The 19,326-nt window shown below is 39.7% G+C and overlaps 1 protein-coding gene across 4 annotated transcripts in view; it reads right to left on the reverse strand.

Annotated features, from left to right (window-relative positions):
- The window catches only part of DCLK2 (doublecortin like kinase 2), a 72,580-nt gene that overhangs the window by 9,888 nt on the left and 43,366 nt on the right, over window positions 1–19,326 (reverse strand). For all 4 annotated transcript variants that reach the window (XR_014552145.1, XM_083631157.1, XM_083631156.1 and 1 more), the window contains 7 exons: window positions 18,099–18,171; window positions 15,329–15,437; window positions 11,061–11,118; window positions 8,498–8,617; window positions 7,179–7,325; window positions 1,637–1,770; window positions 691–768 (listed from right to left, as the gene is read on the reverse strand). Coding sequence is in view for 3 of the 4 variants with exons in the window: in XM_083631157.1 (XP_083487283.1) it covers window positions 691–768; window positions 1,637–1,770; window positions 7,179–7,325; window positions 8,498–8,617; window positions 11,061–11,118; window positions 15,329–15,437; window positions 18,099–18,171 (719 nt within the window). In the remaining variant the exon portion in view is untranslated. The remainder of the gene's footprint in view (window positions 1–690; window positions 769–1,636; window positions 1,771–7,178; window positions 7,326–8,497; window positions 8,618–11,060; window positions 11,119–15,328; window positions 15,438–18,098; window positions 18,172–19,326) is intronic.

Raw genomic sequence — 19,326 nt, forward strand, 5'->3', positions numbered from 1 at the left:
CTCCTTCCTTGGAGGTTTTACAGCAAAGGCTGGATGGCCATCTGTCATGGATGCTTTAGTTGAGATTCTTTCATTGTAGGGAAAGGTACTGGTGATCCTCAGAGTCCTTTCCAACTCCACAATTCTATGATTCTAATATGAATATTTTTTGCACTCCTGGAAGCCCCTATATTTGATGAATATATGAACTGGCTCAAGAAGTCCAGCTACCTTGACCACCAAAAGGTTTGTAATAAATGAAAATTGTGAATCTAAAGACATCAGATACGTGAATGTTCTAACACCATATGCTGATTATAGTTATAAGATGTCCAAGTCCAAGTTCTAACACTAGAGGGCAAGCTCTGCATGCTTAATACAACAGATGGGTTCTGAAGAAAGAGACTCAAGGACAAGGTGACAAAGATGCTGGGAGCCTTGCCTGCCTACCTTTGACAAACAATATAGCCTATTCATTTCTTCCTGTAATGAATATTGCTCTTCTTTCTGAATATTCTGATGGCAGATAAACTGAATGCATTATACTTAACAGAATTAGGAAGGAAGGAAGGAAGGAAGGAAGGAGATATATAGCCTGTGAAATATGAGAGAAGAAACAGTATTTATAATATTTACAATTTAAAGATTGAAAGTGATGTAGCATAGGGAGAAACAGATCATCCATTTTAAATGTCACTTCATACTACTTACCTACGAAATGGTGGAAATCCACATAACAGTATGAATGTGATGACACCTGCAGCCCAAATGTCGACCTTTAAGCCATAACTGTAAAAGAAGAGGGGGGCGGGTAATGACATCTTTAAGATACTTCCTCTATATGCACTACAAGATTCTGCACAGAAGGTTCTCAGGTTTATTCAAATTTACTGGTTCGTGCCATTTTAATTTCTAATTTTAGCAGCACACTAACAGCAAATTTCCAAGCAAAGCTTGACAAAGCTTGCTATTGACCTAGAAGTAAGTAAAGATCAGGCTGAGATTAATTTGTTCATATTCTGCTACCAGATATTATTATATAGAATACATGTACATATTATTATATGGAATATAATAAAATGTCTATTGTCTGTATCTCATGGTATTCCATATATTATCCAATGTGAAAATAATATTTGGCTTTGTTCAGATGTAATGTCAAATGATGGTTTGGTGTTCACAAACTCCTTTCTTCCTATCCCTCCTTCTCTCACATCTTCAGCTTGATTAGTAACTTGTGCGGTTTTGCCAAACCAAAGTTTTCCATTTCAGCTGAAGCCTATGGCTTCCATTTAATCAGAAGACTATGGCTTCTGCAAGCCTCGGGAAAAACCCAATAACTGAATCAAGCCTACATAAGCACATACCTGTTTATACAGGGCCTTAGGATAAATGGGTTCGTATCAAACATTAGTTGTACTTAGAGTAGACCTACCAAAATCAGCAGACATTGCTAACTTAGGTCTATAAATTTCAATGTGTCTGCTCCAAGTAAAGCTTAGTTGGATACAACCCACTGATTTCAAATATATTTCCTGTTCAAACAACTATACACAACCACTCTATAACTATTCTTAAAACATATTAAAAGGTGCGCACACACTTTCTTACACCAAACACAATAAGAAGAAACCCCATTTTAATAATGCATGTTCACCCTGTCTCTGCAATGATTTCAGGAGCTACGTATGTTGGCGTGCCACAGACTGTATAGAGGGGTCCTTCAACCACAGTGGCTAGTCCAAAATCTCCTAGTTTCAGCGATTTTGTCCCATCTGGATACTCACAAACCTGGGGTGGAGGGGTGAAGGGAGGAGAAAACAGAGAAGGAATAATAACTTGTTAGTGGAGAAACATAGGGACAATACCTTACAGGATTGCTGCTAAGAATTATTGCATGCAAAGTGTATTGAGGGGAAAAGTGCAATATAAATGCTACCCTGCCCTATAAAAGTAGATAAACACATTCCAGTCATTCTAAGTGGAAAATGCATTCTAATGTTCATCATAGGTGGCAACAAGTTTGTAGAAAGCAAGTGATATAAATATTTAAGACCTAATAGCAATACAGTGGTACCTCGGGTTAAGAACTTAATTCATTCTGGAGGTCTGTTCTTAACCTGAAACTGTTCTTAACCTGAAGCACCACTTTAGCTATTGGGGCCTCCAGCTGCTGCTGCACGATTTCTGTTCTCATCCTGAAGCAAAGTTCTTAACCCGAGGTACTATTTCTGGGTTAGCGGAGTCTGTAACCTGAAGCGTCTGTAACCTGAAATGTCTGTAACCCGAGGTACCACTGTAATATTGTAGTAGACAAGAATGAGACAGACACTGGTCTTGGCATATGAAGGCTACCATTTTATTTAAACCTGCATTCATGTCAATCAAATCCAAAATCAGTAAGACAGAACAACACAGGAACCTAAGCAGTTATCCCACCAATATATTGGCCTGGCTTTCCACGCTGCTCTCACCTGAGTGCACTTCCTGAGGGAAAACCCTGTGCTGGGTGTCATGAGTCAGTAAAAGCAGGTTTCCACCTTGCAGTTGCCCCCACATTGCAGGTACCAACCAGGGCTATGTGACTGTTTACAAGCACCTCCCATTGCAACTCTATGTTGGTGCCCTGTTCCATGGCTAGTTTGTTAGGACACTTGTCCTTTCACCCCAAACATGCCATAAACACATACATACTCTCTCATGAACACATGCACTATTCCACCCACCATCAAACTTGTGACAAAAAAAATATTCTGTCCAGAACAAAGGGCTGCTATATACTATCCTTTAAAGCTGAAACTCCAAGGAAGGTGAAAAAGATGCTTCTCCCCAGCCAATCTAGATGCCATGAAAAAAACAAATGTTTCATGGCCCTCAGAGCAATCAGTTATCACCTGGGCTAACTCAAAAACCAAGGGAGGGAAGATGGGTCACCCAGTCTGAGTGAGACTGAGATGTGTACTGGGCCTTAATACACTGCAAACATACCGGCTCTTATCTTCAACACACCATTATCAAGAAATTTCAATAGGTAACTGTAAAAGCAAATCAATTTTTTTTGTGTGTGTGGAGAGTCTCAATTAGAAACCATGGGTGGGTGGGTGGAATTAGCAAAGTCTGTGGATAAGTCTAATTAAAGCAGCTACCTACTTAAGCATGTAAATAGTCTAACAGTCAAATTTGGTTACAAAATCGATGACTAAGAATCAAATGGTGGGGAAGATATTCTGAGCGAAATGTTAGAAGGCCTTACAGAGCTTCTTATATTCTTATATTACTTGCTTCTGAGCTATACTGTCAGGGAACTCTTTGAAGAAGTAAAAGAAAGTACATAAAACAATTGGCGTATAGTTCCAATGGGCATACCATAGATCAACTACATCTCTAAAATATGCCTGTTTAATTGCCCAGTGTGCCTTTTTTCTTAGTTAGCAACATAATAAACATATACTTCTAAGCAGCTCTCTACAAGAGATTCTTTTCCTGACGGTGCTCTTCAGATGTTTTGGACTACATCTCTGACCATTCGCCATGATTGCTGGGGTTGAAGTCAGGAAACTTCAGGAAGGCACCAGGATGGGAAAAGCTAGCTTATGTATTGAAAAATCTCCCTAGCTCTGTGTGTTATATAGAAAGATTGCTAAAACTATTCCTTTGAGTCATGGCAAAATATGAATGACTTTCCTTTGTTGAAAAACTTCAGAAATTTTGATAGTGCAAATAGATAAGAGATAATCATGCAGGTGCAACAGAGACAACAGTGTGATGTAGCTGCTAAAAAAGCTAATGCTATTCTCGGCTGCATCAACAGAAGTATAGTTCTCAAATCAAGGGAAGTAATAGCCCTGCTCTATTCTGTCTTGGTCAGACCACACCTAGAGTACTGTGTCCTCTTCTGGGTGCCACAATTTAAGAAGGATGTTGACAAGCTGCAACATGTGCAGAAGAGGGCAACCAAGGTGATCAAGGGTCTGGAAACCAGGCCTTATGAAAAACGATTGGCGTTTACCCAGGGTTCATGTTTCCTTCTGTAAATGAGGCACAGAGGAGACTGTGGTGTCTTTATGATATATGGTTAATTTACACATATATAGAACCTGAGTCTGCGATGGAGGGGTTTCCATCATCAACAAAACTGACAAATTCAAAGCTAGATAGCTCAGTTGCTTAGAACGTGGTGCTGATAATGTCAGGATCACAGGTTTGATCCCCATATGGGACAACTGCATATTCCTACATTGCAGGAGTTTGGATTAGATTATCCTTAGGGTCCTTTCCAACTCTACGCTTCTACCTCAAAAGGGCCTTGTTTCTCCCATAGTCATGGCCTCTCTCTCTCTCTCTCTCTGCCTTTCCAGCCTGCAGCTTTTTGAATCCAGCTTCTAGCTCACATGACTTTCTAAACTCTGGCTTTATCTGTTAAGGGAGGGCCCCCCCACCCAGTTGTCATCTCACACAAGCCCCTTGAGCCCCTTTGATTCTTGCAACGGCCCATCACCCAGGAGGCGAGCCTTGATTGGTTAGCTTTTAACACTTGCTAGATCCAGGGATTAGAAGTCTGGCACCCATTTTAACACCCCAAACCTTGATAAAATTCTAACACTTAATGGATCGAGAAATTTAGAGGAGTCTGACACTCTCAAACTCATGACAATGCCCTTTTCCCACATAACAGAAGGACATTCTCCCAAGACCCAAAGACCTCTGCTAAAACAGCTGCAGGAAATAAACAATGTTTATGTAGCTTTAGAAGATTAGTTTAAACTTTTTACTGCATGTTTTTAAGATGATTTCTTATAAGAATAATTCTTATAATTTCTTATGTTGCGATTTACCGTATTTTTGGCCCCATAGGACGCACTGGCCTATGTTTTTTTGGGGGGGGAAATAAAGGGGGGAAATTATTTTTTCCCCAGGCGTGGGTCTGGGGCGGGGGAAGCCCGAGCTTCCCCAGACCCCAGCCCCCAGAACAGGCACCTCTCCGCAAGCGGTGGGAGCCCAGTGCCGTGCTCCCACCGCTTGCGGAGAGCTGCGCGAAGCCTGGAGAGTCCGAGAGTGATGGCGAAGTTGCGTGCAGCTTCACCATTGCTCTCGGAGCTTGCGGGGCTGGGGGCGGGGGAAGCCCGAGCTTCCCCCAACCCCAGCCCCCAGAACGGGTCCCAGAGGGATGGCGAAGTTGCGCGCAACCTCGCCATCGCTCCCGGAGCTTGTCGGGCTGGGGGGATAGCTTCCTGAAGCCTGGAGAACAAGAGGGCTCGGTGCGCACCGACCCCTCTTGCTCTCCAGGCTTCAGCGAAAGCCTGCATTTGCCCCATAGGACGCACACACATTTCCCCTTCATTTTTGGAGGGGAAAAAGTGTGTCCTATAGGTCGAAAAATACGGTATGTATAGCTGAATTATATCATATCGTTTTATTAGGTGAGTTCTTATTGTTGATTTTTCTGATTGTTTATCACTCTTGGGAACAATTATTAGCAGAAAGCCTTTTTCATTAAATAAACAAAAATGTAATGTGCTGCAGTACCTCACAACCATAAAAGAAAGTCTCATGATTCCCGACAAAACATCACATATAACATCCATTATTTTATATGCATCTAGCAATGAAGAACTGGTAAAGTTGAATGCAAATCAGACAAGTGGCTGACATTATATCTAGCAACTAAATGTATTTCAATGATGAGAAATAATTTACATTAAGAACTATTATGTCATTCCAACCTGCAAATCAATGCCAATCATGGCATCTGTCAAGTAATCTCTTTAGGCTTTCTAAGTGAAAAGTGCATCTGTGCCTATTTATACCTGATTTGATTACTAATGAGAGCTTAAAGTGTCAGATTAGCCCAAGAGCTTCAACTCACTTAAGTGCCTGATGTCATTGTTATTATTGTAAAGCAGACAGGATCAACAATCGTGAATCACAGCGTGTACTTGTAAGTGAGCACTCAGTTCTTGCATGCTGCAGTTTCCACACAGAGAAACAAATCAAGCATAAGCATTAAAATGTTCACATTAAATTTGCTTTAAGTTATTATTAAGGATTTTTTTGTACTGGAAACATTATTAAAGAGATAAAATATTTCACAAAATAGATACTGGTTTTACCACTTTCCCTATTCATATATGAAAACTTGCTTACAAAAAAGCTCTGTCTGTCTGTCTGTCTCTCTCTACCTGTGTATCTCTCCTAATATCCCTCTTCTGGCAAAACAAAATAGAAATCCCTCATATATGATATAGTCTCATGTCTGGATTTAATGTCAAGTCATTCCAGAGTTTGTTGGAATCACTGCCAGTGATTCCATCCCCTAAACATAGCTTTGCTCAGGATGGTTCCAGCTGTGGAAAGAGAAGGGGAGACATATCCCCTGATTTCCCTTTCCCAGTGCTGCATCCAGCATTCCCCAACCCCCCCAAAGCAGATTTATTTGTTAGAGAACAAGTCCCATTAAAACCAGCTTTCTTTTGAGCAAACCTGCTTAGGACTGCACTGTCAGCTAATTTGCTACTTACTTGCTAAAAAAACCCACACCTTATTGAATTTAAAGTAAATACGTGCAAGAAATACCACTTAAGCTTGTGTTCGAGTCTCATTTTCTTACTTCAGCCGTCAGGCAAGAACTAAGTTTTTTTTAAAAAGTGCATTTATTAGAAATGCTATCAAATCAAATGTATGTCTTTGTGTAGGGAGATTCACATGGTGCCTTCTGATCTGGTTTCAAATGTTCTTAACGTGAGGGAAGTGGAAGCATTAACACAGATCTTCTCATGTTTTGGATTAGGCTGTTGCAATATGCTGCAGGTGTGGCTTTCCTTGAAGATGACTCGGAAACTTCAATTGGTTCAAAATTAAGCAGCCAGATTATTGGATGGGTTCTGTTTAGATGTTATATAACCAGGGCCGAATTTAGGTTTGATGAGGCCCTAAGCTATTGAAGGTAATGGGGCCCTTTATATTTCCAGCTGTCCTTTGTCAACAACAAATTGTTGCTGTAATATTAACAATGTAATATTTAAACTGAAAAGTATTGTTATAGATTGTTTTCAATATTTTATGAAAGCAGATGGAATTTAGGCACACTGTTATTTGTGTTTCTTTACACCCTCCCTTGCTTCTCAGCAATTAACATATAGGTATGAATTTGCATTAATGTGGCAAAGAGATGGGAGAATAACATGAAACAGGCAACATACCAATAGATTTTCTGGCTTGATATCTCTGTGAACGATACTGAGACCATGGAGATATTTTAGTGCACTGGCTAGATTGTAGACCATTGCACTTCCATCACGCTCTGTGTATTTTGTTGAAGACGTGATAGCATCAAAAAGGTCTCCTCCCTGTAATGGTCAGAAGGATCAAATAATTAAAACAAAACAAAATCCATCATATTTTATAACTGCTGAAGGAAAATCAGATTTTTCCCCCCATTATGCAATGTTGGGGAAATCATAATGGAAGGGTGAAAGTTGCACATACCTAAACCTCACCAAAATGAGTGGAACTAGAATGCTCACTGTGTGCTTAACATTGCATTCCTATGCACTTTTGCTGGTAAATGAAATATTGTTCAACTAAGTAGGGCTTACTTCTAAGAAAAGCACCACAGTGCTAAACTACATGCATGATTTTAATGGAGTTTAGGAGCACCTAACTTCATTATACTAGACAGCAAATCCCTTATGCTTGATTATGAATGTTAAAAATCCCTGTGCCATGTTCACTGGGAGATATAAGAATGCCTTTTAAAAAATCAAATCTACAAAAGTCTCGACTGAAATATAAAATAATGAAAGCTTAGCAGACATTTTTCATGGGCATTACATGTGTTGAGGACCTGCCTCATTGGCATAAGTCTCTAAAGTCTGACAATTCTCAACCATTAATTGCAAACAACACAGGTTTGTTTTTTTAATGTGCTTTCTAGCAGAGGTAAATATTAAGAAAAATAAATTGAACACAAAAATGCTCTTATTTAACTTCAAAGGGCTACTTCTGCCAAATGTGAAATGAAATCTGAAAGTAAATAAGAACTGGATAAAGAATTTCTACATTTTAAAAAATTGAGGGAGAAAGGGAACCTGCAAATTTATGATGTGGTGGCTGTTTATGCTATACATAGGTGGTTGTATGCCAATCTAATATTAATTTTAAATTGCAATTTTAAAACAGTGCAGAAACATAACACGATTGCACAGCAAATTTCTGCATCTGGATATCCATGATAACTTAGTATGTAAATGCAATGTATGTAACGATCATATATGCCAGAATCAGACTTCAGAAATGATTATTATTTTCACATGTTACAAAATTTGCAGGTTAAGGCACATAGGAACACTAGCTATCACTCTGAACAGGAATTTCAAAAGTGGGCTGGGAACTACTTTAGGATGGGAGAGGAAAGTCCCATGGTGTCACAACATTGTTTTCTGTACCATGACTATTATGCATAGGTACTGGACCCTGGAACATTCAATATCTTCATATTCAGTAATTGAAAGCCTCTCACCTTGACCAACTCCATCACCAGGTAGAGCTCGGTTGCAGTATCCATCTCCTCTATTAGCATGATAATATTGGGATGTTTCACTTGGCGCAGTATGGAGACTTCATTTTCAATCAAGTGTTCCTATTTATTATTGGGAAGAGGAGAGGAAGGGAAAAACAAACCAAGACAAATCCTCCTTGTAACAATGTGGCTTTGAGATATAGTTTTCACATGAGAAAGCAGCTTTCTATAGTGCGGCTTTCCACCACTATTCTTCTCCGCATCATTTACAGTGTAGTTATCGAGATATCTCTAGTGAAGCAACATAGGTATAGGCTCAACGATTTAATAAATCCTTTGTTACCAAGGGCTTCCAAAATGTTCCTCATTAAATTGATTTTAAAATGAAAAACAAGGCATGCCATTTTATTAAATCAGGTAAATCTTTAGACGTTTTCAGTTGCAAGAAACCAACTGGGTATGCTCCAGGAAGGCCAGCCACTTTATTTTACAGTTAACCATGGTTGCTGTAACACTCTGGAAGACACCAAAATAACCATTCCAGAAACCTCACCTTTATCACAGTACAAACTTTCTAACAACATGCACTTCATGCATTTGTGGAAAACCCTACGGGAAGTACATGTGAGCATTCTACGACTGATGAACATGAGCAGTGCCTGAAAAATTAGATGCGATTTGTCCTACACCATAAAATACCATGGAACAAATGGCTTTGGGAAGTCAATTTGCATCAAATCTGTGAAGTTTCGATAATTTTACCCTAACTATTTAGTTACTAAAAACCCACATGCTGAGCGTGCATTTCCTCCTGTGAAGATGTGGCACATTAGACGTGGCTTAAACAGATCGCACCTTTAAAACCCAATATGTGAGAGCATCAAAAGTCTTTCTGGAACAAACATATATGTCTGCTCCAAACAACCGTGTGCTGGAGAAAAGAAAAACAAAATATGAATGGGTTTTTAAAACATGGTTTATAGCTATAAACCTTAAAAAAATAAATCAGATCAACTGAGAAAATGAGGGGATTTATTATAATTAAATTAACTGTGTATCAGGAGGAATATAAGAAATATCAAATAATTTGTGAAATTTAGAGACTAGTGATATTTAAAGTGTTACCTATTAATTAAATTTACTGTGCATGGTGCAGCTGATTTAGTGAACTATTGTTTAAGTAGTTACTGACAATTAGTAGGAAGCTTTTGAAGATAGCTTCATCAGTATTTTTGTCTGTGATTATTGGGATGGTTGGGATTTAATGTTCTTCCTCCCCTCTGGCAAAGCTTCAAGAAGTTTGGAAGCTTCTGGAACCAAACAAACGGTTGTTAGTCTTAACTATGCTGAAGAAGAGATGCCCCTTTCAGCAAATATTTTCACCTCCATGAAAATATCAAAGGCTCTTGGTTCTAACTACCCTCAGTAAAGTCTCTTCACATATGAACATTCCTTCCCCATGCATCACTGAGGCTGTGCTTAGAATTATCATCTTACATTAAGTTCAGGGTCTTTTCTGTCATAGCCCCATAACTTTGGAATGTCCTCTCATGAAAGGCAGCATGACATCCTTCCTGTTATGCTTTCGTTATGACTTCAAAATTTGGACTGTTTAAGCATTCTCAACTGTGTGTGTTTTATTCTGAAATTTGTTGTTTTACATTGTTTATGGTTTTTAATATACTGTGGTTACCATCTGGAGTTTTACACTGCAGCTTGGTATACATTATTTTTAAATACATAAAACAAAGAACACTGATAAAACATCTGTTTTCTTAAAATAGGACTGATTTAAAAAGCTGGACTGGTATGTAAAAATCTCTTATTGTGGTCTGTAACAGTGGCGTAGCGTGGGTTGTCAGCACCCGGGGCAAGGCAAGTAATTTGCGCCCCCTAACCCGTGGATTTGCGCCCCCTAACCCTAACCCCCAGATGTTGCGCCCGGTGCGGCCGGCCCCCCCTGCACCCCCCACGCTACGCCACTGGTCTGTAAGGTGCATTACAGTGCAACTCTTTAAAGGCAAATTCTGGAAACACCTTTACTCCAAAATACTTACCTTCATTCTCAAGACTCTGAAGCAAAATATATCCATATATTTAATGTATTTTCTTTATATAGAACATAAACTTCAATCCCTTTGAAGCAGCACTTTAGAATTTCCCACTGTTGTCCTAGTGATGCTGGTTTGCACCCAAACACGCATCCATTATTTTGTCTTTGTTAAATTAATGATGCAGATGAGACACATTTTCTGCTGACTTACAAATAATAAATTCACGAGCAATGTAAATGCTATCTTGATGAATGTTTTGTTACATCTGACTAAGCATAATTTTTGTGAATATCGATGCAGCTCTACAAAATTAATATACATACATGGTTGGCGGGATTTGCCCAGATGAATTGTAAATTTAAATACTTTTTGTAAGTGAAGCCAAATTTGACAAATTAACTATCTGTGAGTTTAAAACTCTATAATTCTGCCTTTACTTGAAATCAGGTAAGATTACTATGGAAGCATCTCCCCACCTTATAATGCTATAGCTCTATATTCTCTCATACCTTTCCACAACATTTTCCTTTGTCTATAATCTTCAGCGCATACTCCTTCCCAGTAGACCTACAAAGAGCGAAACAAAAGAGGAATATCAGGCAGAAATGCAAGGATTTATTCAACATGTGGGTTTTTTGTCTGAATGTACAGTGGTGATAAAATTGCTTTCATCAATGTGAACAGATGACAGAAAGAAGGTATATCTGCTTTTATTTTGTTCCTCAGCAAGTCATGTCTGCTGTTGCCTTGACTACCAAACGCAGGCTTTCTACTATGATTTTCTCAAGTGTGACCTAATGTGTCGCATTTTGTCCCTGATTTAATGTTAGATGTTCTGTACCTTTCATTCAGCTCTTTTTAACTGGAAGTCATGTGGCAATTTTTACAGGATTGGTATTTCAAAGTCTCAGGGTTAGAAAGGTTCATTTTAACTTTCTTTTTATTGAACAAAATTAGATCAGCTATTCTGTAGTATAAAATTTATTGGACCACAAAAATCATTTGAAGACAACCTATAGGAGAAATATTCTGTGGCCATCCTACCGATTTCTGTGAAATTTTGTTTTAAGAAGTCTGCTGCCTCCGTTCTAAATATCATGTCCTGAAAACTACAATGGATAGTTATTTCCACTTATGTTTAAGTGCTGCAGGCTTAAGAGGTGAAAGCATTTTAAATCTAGTATTATAGGACTTTAGCAAAAGAATAATATTAAAAATATTTTATGGTATATGGCTTTCAAAATGGTTGCAAAAGTGACCGTTAAAAAGATCAGACAGAATGAAAGACGTGGACATTATGGTTCTCAGTATATGTAGTATTATCTCATCAACATGAAACCCCATTTGCAGGCATGCTCAAATGAAAATGACTCAATGGTTGGTAATTACTTTTACTACAAACTCACTGAGAATGCAATTCACCACACACTGCATTTTTAAAGGTTTCCGTTGAGGATGTTTTTTTGTTTGTTTTAAAGGGCACACTTAATAAAGTAATTAGCACATGAGAGAACTTGCACATCCATTGAAAAGCAAGGTTTTGCGGCAACTCTTTGCCAGGAGTACAGAAGATTACACTGGTCTGCACACACGTAATGTGTGAAATGGCTCATACAGTACAACTGTAGCACCCCCCCATGCCTTCCTACTGTATAAGACTTCTTGACAGCAGCAGGATTTAAAAATAAATAAATACTGTCAATAGTGTCCAGTTAGTATGAGCAGCTACAGCAGTAATAATGGTGAAGATATTTTGCTTCAGGTATAATCAGTTTCATGCTGTACAAGCATATAGCACTGGAATTGCATTTAGTAAGGATGGTTGTTATGGAATAATACAGTGCAGCAAAGCATCCCTGGTGTGAAAGCATAGCTGCGCCTGCTAAGTTGTCATAGTTACAACTGGATACAGATGAGGACAAAAGGGAGGTTGCAGTATCTGACTGAGCAGTATTTTGAGAAGGGAGTACAATGGGCTGCATCCAGAAGTGTGCAAACAGAAGAAATAGAATGATTGGTCTTACCTGAAGTGTAGATTTGGGAGTAGGGATGCTGGAGCCAATGGGATAGGACATAGCCCATTGGATCCAGCATCCCACAAGGTAAATTATGGTAGTGGCAGTGTTCTGTGAACTGCTGAACTAGAGGAAGACTTTTTGTAAGATAGTATTAGCACATAGCTTGAGGTACATAGCTTGAGACGTTGTACAAGGCCTTGCTGAAGAGATTGCGCAACACTTTGTGCTCGTGGAAGCTTTGTGCTAAAGTTCTCTTTTCACATGAGAAGCTCTTACAACACTGGAAGAGTTCTCCCACTCATGAAAGCCACTTCCAGAATAACCCTATACTTTTAAAGCTGCCCTTTACTTTTAAACTGGAAGATTTTTCAGTAACAGAGCCAGTTATTATTGAATACTTGGACAATTATGCAGAAGTCAGTCTAATGACGATTTGAATTGTAGTAGCCTATAAAAGCAATATTCCATTGAAAAGTAGGGCCCATTCACATGACTGAAGAACAGTACGCTAGCCGCTGCTGCCTTCTATGACTTGGGGGGTGACCGTCTGAAGTGGGGAGTCTCCCGTACTTGTAGAGTAACTGGACAGAGTTCACTGCAACTCCTAACACTGTATGCATGAATAGCAACTTGATTATATATATTACTATCATTCATGAATGGGATGCGGGTGGCGTTGTGGGTTAAACCACAGAGCCTAGGACTTGCCGATCACAAGGTCGGCAGTTCAAATCCCTGCGATGGGGTGAGCTCCCGTTGCTCGGTCCAAGCTCCTGCCAACCTAGCAGTTCGAAAGCACGTCAAAGTGCGAGTAGATAAATAGGTACTGCTCCGGTGGGAAGGTAAACAGCATTTCCGTGAGCTGCTCTGGTTCGCCAGAAGCAGCTTAGTCATGCTGGCCACATGACCCGGAAGCTGTACGCCAGCTCCCTCGGCCAATAAAGCGAGATGAGTGCCGCAACCCCAGAGTCGGTCACGACTGGACCTAACGGTCAGGGGTCCCTTTACCTTTACCTTTTTATCATTCATGAATACTTTTCCATTTGGTGTGAGCTCCTCTTTTTTTATACAGGGGCTCTCCTCAAAGAGGCAACAATACAAATTGTGCCATTTCAGGTGCATTGCCTGTGCATTATATGGTACCCAACCAAAACAGAAACCCTCCTCCTTGGAAGTCTCTAGGTTCCATGTCCAAGCCTTCTGCCTTGATAGGGTCTAGACCTGATAAAAATTTAGTATTCTTTCTTTTCACTGTTTGTAATTATCACCCAATTACTTTCCCGATTTCTGGCAGGGAAAGTTTCCGTTTCCATTAGTGTGTAAGTTTTTCAAGCTGTATACTGCTTAGATTTATCGTCCTGCCTGAAGGGTTTTTGGATCTGCAGAAAGCAAGAGAAATATAATAAAAGCTCCAGGGGCATTTGCTTTTTAAAGCTGGCTTGGGAAACATAGCAAGGTTTACATAAGCACACTGTATTGAGTGAAGGATTTTGAGAAAAAGTTGCTTAATATTTTTGTAAGTGAAGAAGTCGTAAGGGATTTGATTATATTAGCTTGGAATGCTGGTGTTTTGTTTTGTTTGGGGTTTTTTGACAGGGGAAAGGAACTATGAAAAATATTTAAGGGTGAACTCAAAATAGCCTCCTGAGAATTTCCAATAAATACATAAATAAGTACTTAATACATTTACATTAAAATGTGTGCAGGGCCATAAGGACTGACTGAATTGCTGGACTAAATTTATTTTCCTTATTTCCAGATTATGTGGGCTTATTTCCTTGGCCTCTGCTTCCCCCATTTGAACTTTTAAACTTCCCTTGCTTCCTCTTTTCCTACTCCCATCACAGCTGGCCCTGCCTCATCTTCCTCCATATTTCCATCCCTAAACCATCTGCTAGATCCATTCCTCCTTCACATGCCCGCTTTGCTAAATCTCCCTTTTCAGACACCTGTCTCCTTTGGCTTGGTCTCCTAAGATTGCTTACTTAAGGAACTTCATGGAAGGGAAGTCTCCCATCGCCTCACCACCATGTTCCCAAATCTCCCCCCTCCATATTGTTCAAGGGCCTCTCCGATTCTCAAAAGAGAGGTTTTGAGAGTTACGTACATGTGGCTGCATAGGGGAGGACTGGATGCTGCACTTTTGTTCAGTGAACTTTTTAAAGTTAGCATCCAAACCTATATTTCCATATAGATTTCCACTAGAATGTACGTATGGAAACATGATCTAGAGCAGGAGTGGCTAACTTGTGGCCTTCTCAATGTTGCTGGCCTCCAATTCCCATCAGCCCTAGCCTCAGGAATAATGGAAATGGGCATCAAAGAAAAACTTGATCAGACATCTCTGGTCTACATTTAGATGAATGCATGGATAATGAATGCATTTCCTTTTTCATTGGCTCGGCTTTTTCTTATGCTTGACAAAAACTTGTGGAGCAATTTTTAAAATATGTATTTCCCAAGACCTTCATGTTTGTTTAATTTGATATCCAACACACCAGGGTTTGCTTACTTATGGTTATTAGTTATCCTTTTCACCCAGTGTAATAGCTGATGAAGTGGACATCAGGCAGAGGTGTCAAACATATGGAATAGATATATACCTACACGAACTCTTGCATTTTACAACAAATGATTTACCAAAAGACACCTGGTTATCTGTGAAATACAACAATTTTCTCATATATTCTCAAATGCACAGTGGAGGGGAAAGCTGCAGCTAAGTAAAAAATTAATAGCTGGGCAATTTTCTTGCTCACCGTTCTATGCACTCCTTTACCACAGCAAAATTACCATCTCCAATCACCTTTCCCACTTTGTATTTCTCAAGAATAGTTGATGTCCCTGAGCATTTGTTTCCATTCAAACCTGCAAGATGTAAAGGGCAAAAAGTAAGCTAAACATGGATGTGAGCAATATGGGTTGTCCCTTACTGACCTCAACCCTACAGTAGGGCTATATCTTAAGCTGCAAAATCGTTTTTTAAAACAGTTATTTTAAGTATCTGTCCCTTCACATTTGCACCTAAAGCAAAAAGAAATAGCTGGCAAGGCTTAATCCAAGCTATATGACCTTGCTGTGCAAATCAGAGGGTAAGCATCCGAACATATTTTTCATGTAAGATTTTGTTTTTACATATTCCAAAAGGCAACAACATTTCCACATAAGGATCAACACCCAGCTACCATTTCATTTAGTTCTGTTGTTCAACAAACCACATTGTTTCAGCTTCTGTTGCAGAGCTTTTAAGTGGCACAAATATCACAGGGTTCTGGTGAGACTGAACAATAAAATAATTTTATAATATACATGAAATATAGCATTATTACTTCCAGTCACCTGCATCACCCTAATCTAGGTGAGAATTCGTTCATGACTATTTCTGTCACAGGGAAATTACTCAGCAGAGATAGGATGTGTATCTATCATTCTCCACATTCTCAGGCTAGGATACAATTTAGCATTAACACATAATACCTGTAAATGCTGCCTAAATTTTACAAATATGTACCTTTATCTTAAGGTGTGTTTACCGAAAGTGAAATATTCTAAATTGGTTTTTATGTAAATGAAGGCTAACATTTTGTGTATCCATTGCAAATCAAGTACAATATAAACATTAAAACAAAAACTCAGAATGCTATGAGATGTTTGGTGAGGAGGTTAAGATACCGTATTTTTCGCCCTATAGGACGCACTTTTTCCCCTCCAAAAATGAAGGGGAAATGTGTGTGCGTCCTATGGGGGGAATGCAGGCTTTCGCTGAAGCCTGGAGAGCGAGAGGGGTCGGTGCGCACCGACCCCTCTCATTCTCCAGGCTTCAGGAAGCTATCCGCAAGCCTTGCAAGCCCGGCGGGCTTGCAAGGCTTGCGGGCAGCAGCCTGCAGCCCACAAGCTCGGGGGACAGCGGGGAGGCGCAGCGCGCCTTCCCGCTGTTCCCCGACCTGGTTTGGAGGCTGGCACTGGGGAGAAGCACGCTTCTCCCCAGCGCCAGCCCCACAAGCTCGGGGGACAGTGGGGAGGCGCAGCGCCACCATGCCGCTGTTCCCCGACCTGGTTTGGATTCCCCGACCTGGTTTTGGGGGAAAAATAAAGGAATTTTTTTTCCTTTATTCCCCCCCCCCAAAAAAAAACCCTAGGTGCGTCCTATGGGCTGGTGCGCCCTATGGGATGAAAAATATGGTAATTTAAATTTTCCCTTTCAAAATGACCAGCACGTCTCCATTTAATCTTTAACTGATAAATTGCCCTGTGTGATGCAACTCTTCTGCCAGATCAATTTGGAACAGTTCTCCCCTGTATAGTTAATAATTGGTGGTGTTTAAAATATCTCTCTCTCAATTAATGAGAAAATGGTTTCAATTCAGAAAAACAAAATTCACATGGAAATAAAACATATTAAGTGAAATTCTCATGGATGAGGTTCAGGGTATTTGGTCATGCTTATCTTTCTTTTGTGGTAGCCAAGAAGTCTTGTGGGAGTCCTTTCTTTTATTTATTCTACAAATCATGTCATGCCATCCAACATTTATCTGATAAAAATAGGGACATCCCATTCCATAATGATAATGGTATTTATACCCTACACATCCTATTGGGTTGCCCCAGCCATTCTGGGCAGCTTCCAACATATATAAAAACATAATAAAACATTAAACATTAAGAAAGCTTCCCTATACAGGATTTCAGACAGCTTGGGAGTCGAATAACTCCATATTTGCCAACATTTCTCCAATGAAAATAGGGAAAGGAAAAGCAGGACATTCTGGGATCAAATCAGAAACTAAGACAGCTTTTCTAAATCAAGGACATCCCTGGAAAATAGGGACACTTGGAGGGTCTGTCATCTCACCAGTTGTCTGGCTTTTGCAGACTTCCTAGGTGCCCATGTTTCAACTGAAGACTAGGAGAAGACATTATGAAGTAACTATTTCAATATTTTGGGTTTTTTAAGATCAGGAAGTGTAGACAGGAGGAGGTTGCAGAGTGCTAGAGCAATGTTTACTGGAAAGAAAAGGCATGCCTTGGATGCCTCACAATCATAAGGTAAGCTCAAAATTCTGTAACCACCAACATTCTACATAAATTCTTAAGTGGCCTGAGAATGCTGCAGAAAAATGGAGGCCCATTTCAGAGGGGTAGAAACCTTCTGAGCAAGAGAAGGCAAATTTTGGCCCAGCGCTATCAGTAAACCATTCAGTACCTGGTGACATATATTAAATACAAACCCAATCCTATCTCAAAGTCTGCTATGTTTCTTTTCATTGCCACTGGCATGTGAAGGGGTGGTCAATGTCAAGACACCTTAGAGGAAAAAGCTCTAATGAGTCGAATGAATGAATGAATAGCCTCACCTCTATGGATCATCTTTGGCCTAATAGAAAAGTGCAAAGTAATACCAATACAGTAGTGTGAATAAGCATATTACCAAAATAGACAATAATAAACAGTGATTTATTTTTCTAGACTGAAATATTATCTCCAATACAGACATTTAACATAAAAGAACTTGAAAATACACATTCTTACTTTCAGGACTCAGGCAAGGAGATAGTTCAGGCACACCATTCACATTGCAAGTTGACCCACAATGTGGTGGAATCTGTGAAAAAATGTGAGAGTTTATACTTCAGCAGTTAAATATGCTTCTGAATAATCACATTAGGAACAAAAACATTCAAGAGCCTTCTGTGCTATAAATTAATATTACACAATCATCTGTTAAAAGCCAAACACCATTTTACTAATATTTCCAACAGCCAAAACATGTAGCCTCTGTAAAGTAGCTGGTTGGGGTTTTTTGATGACATGTTGCATTCAAACCAGACTACACAAACTCCACTTTCCCTGCACTATACAACACCAACAGTATTTGCTTTGTGCCAAGTCTCTAATACACTGTAACTAGATATGTGTTCTCTCTAAAAGCACCTGAAAGTAGTTGATTCCTTCTCACTTCTAATTGATTACTTCTTATGATCAATTTAGCAACAACAGAGTGTAAAGGGATGCACATGAGGTAACGGAATGCTTCCCAAGAGATTGTCTTCCTTTTAATTTCTAACCAGAATGTCACCTGCCTATCCAGAGAATACAAAAGAAGAGCGGAAAACAAGAACAAACCATCTTTAGACAGTTCAGGGAACATATTCATGGATCTCAGTCACTGACCCAGTTCGCAACCATAGGCAGACAAAATACTGTGAATCAAGAACAAAGCTTGCTTTGTTTTGGGGAAACAAACCACGAGCCCAAGCTCAGACGACATGAGCATATTACACCGATTCTGGCTTAACTGCACGGGCTGCTAATTCAATTCAAAGTGCTGATTTTGACCTATAAAGCCTTAAACAACCCTCAACCGTGATACCACAAGGACCGCCTGTCCCCATATAAACCGAGCCAGACCCTTCTTCAGGTGTCTCCCCCAGGAGAGTTCCAGAAGATGGCAACAAGTGAATGGGCCTTTCCTGCAGTGGCTCCCCATTTGTGGAATCCTCTCCCCAAGGAGGCTTGCCTGGTACCTTCATATCTAGGCACCAGGTGAAAAGGTTTCTCTTCAACCAGGTTTTGGCCTTTAACATGTGACTGTGGGAAGGGGATTATTGGTTTGTTTTGCTTCTGCTTTTGTTTTATTCTGCATTTTGTGTTTTCATTTTGTATTTTCGTGTTTTGAACCACCCTGTGATATTTGGGTGAAGGGAGGAATACAAATTTAATTAATAAATACATAAATTTCAAGCATAATTTTCACTCT

The sequence above is a fragment of the Podarcis filfolensis genome (genome assembly GCF_964270895.1).
Source record: "Podarcis filfolensis genome assembly, chromosome: 9".
Classification (NCBI taxonomy): Eukaryota; Metazoa; Chordata; class Lepidosauria; order Squamata; family Lacertidae; genus Podarcis; species Podarcis filfolensis.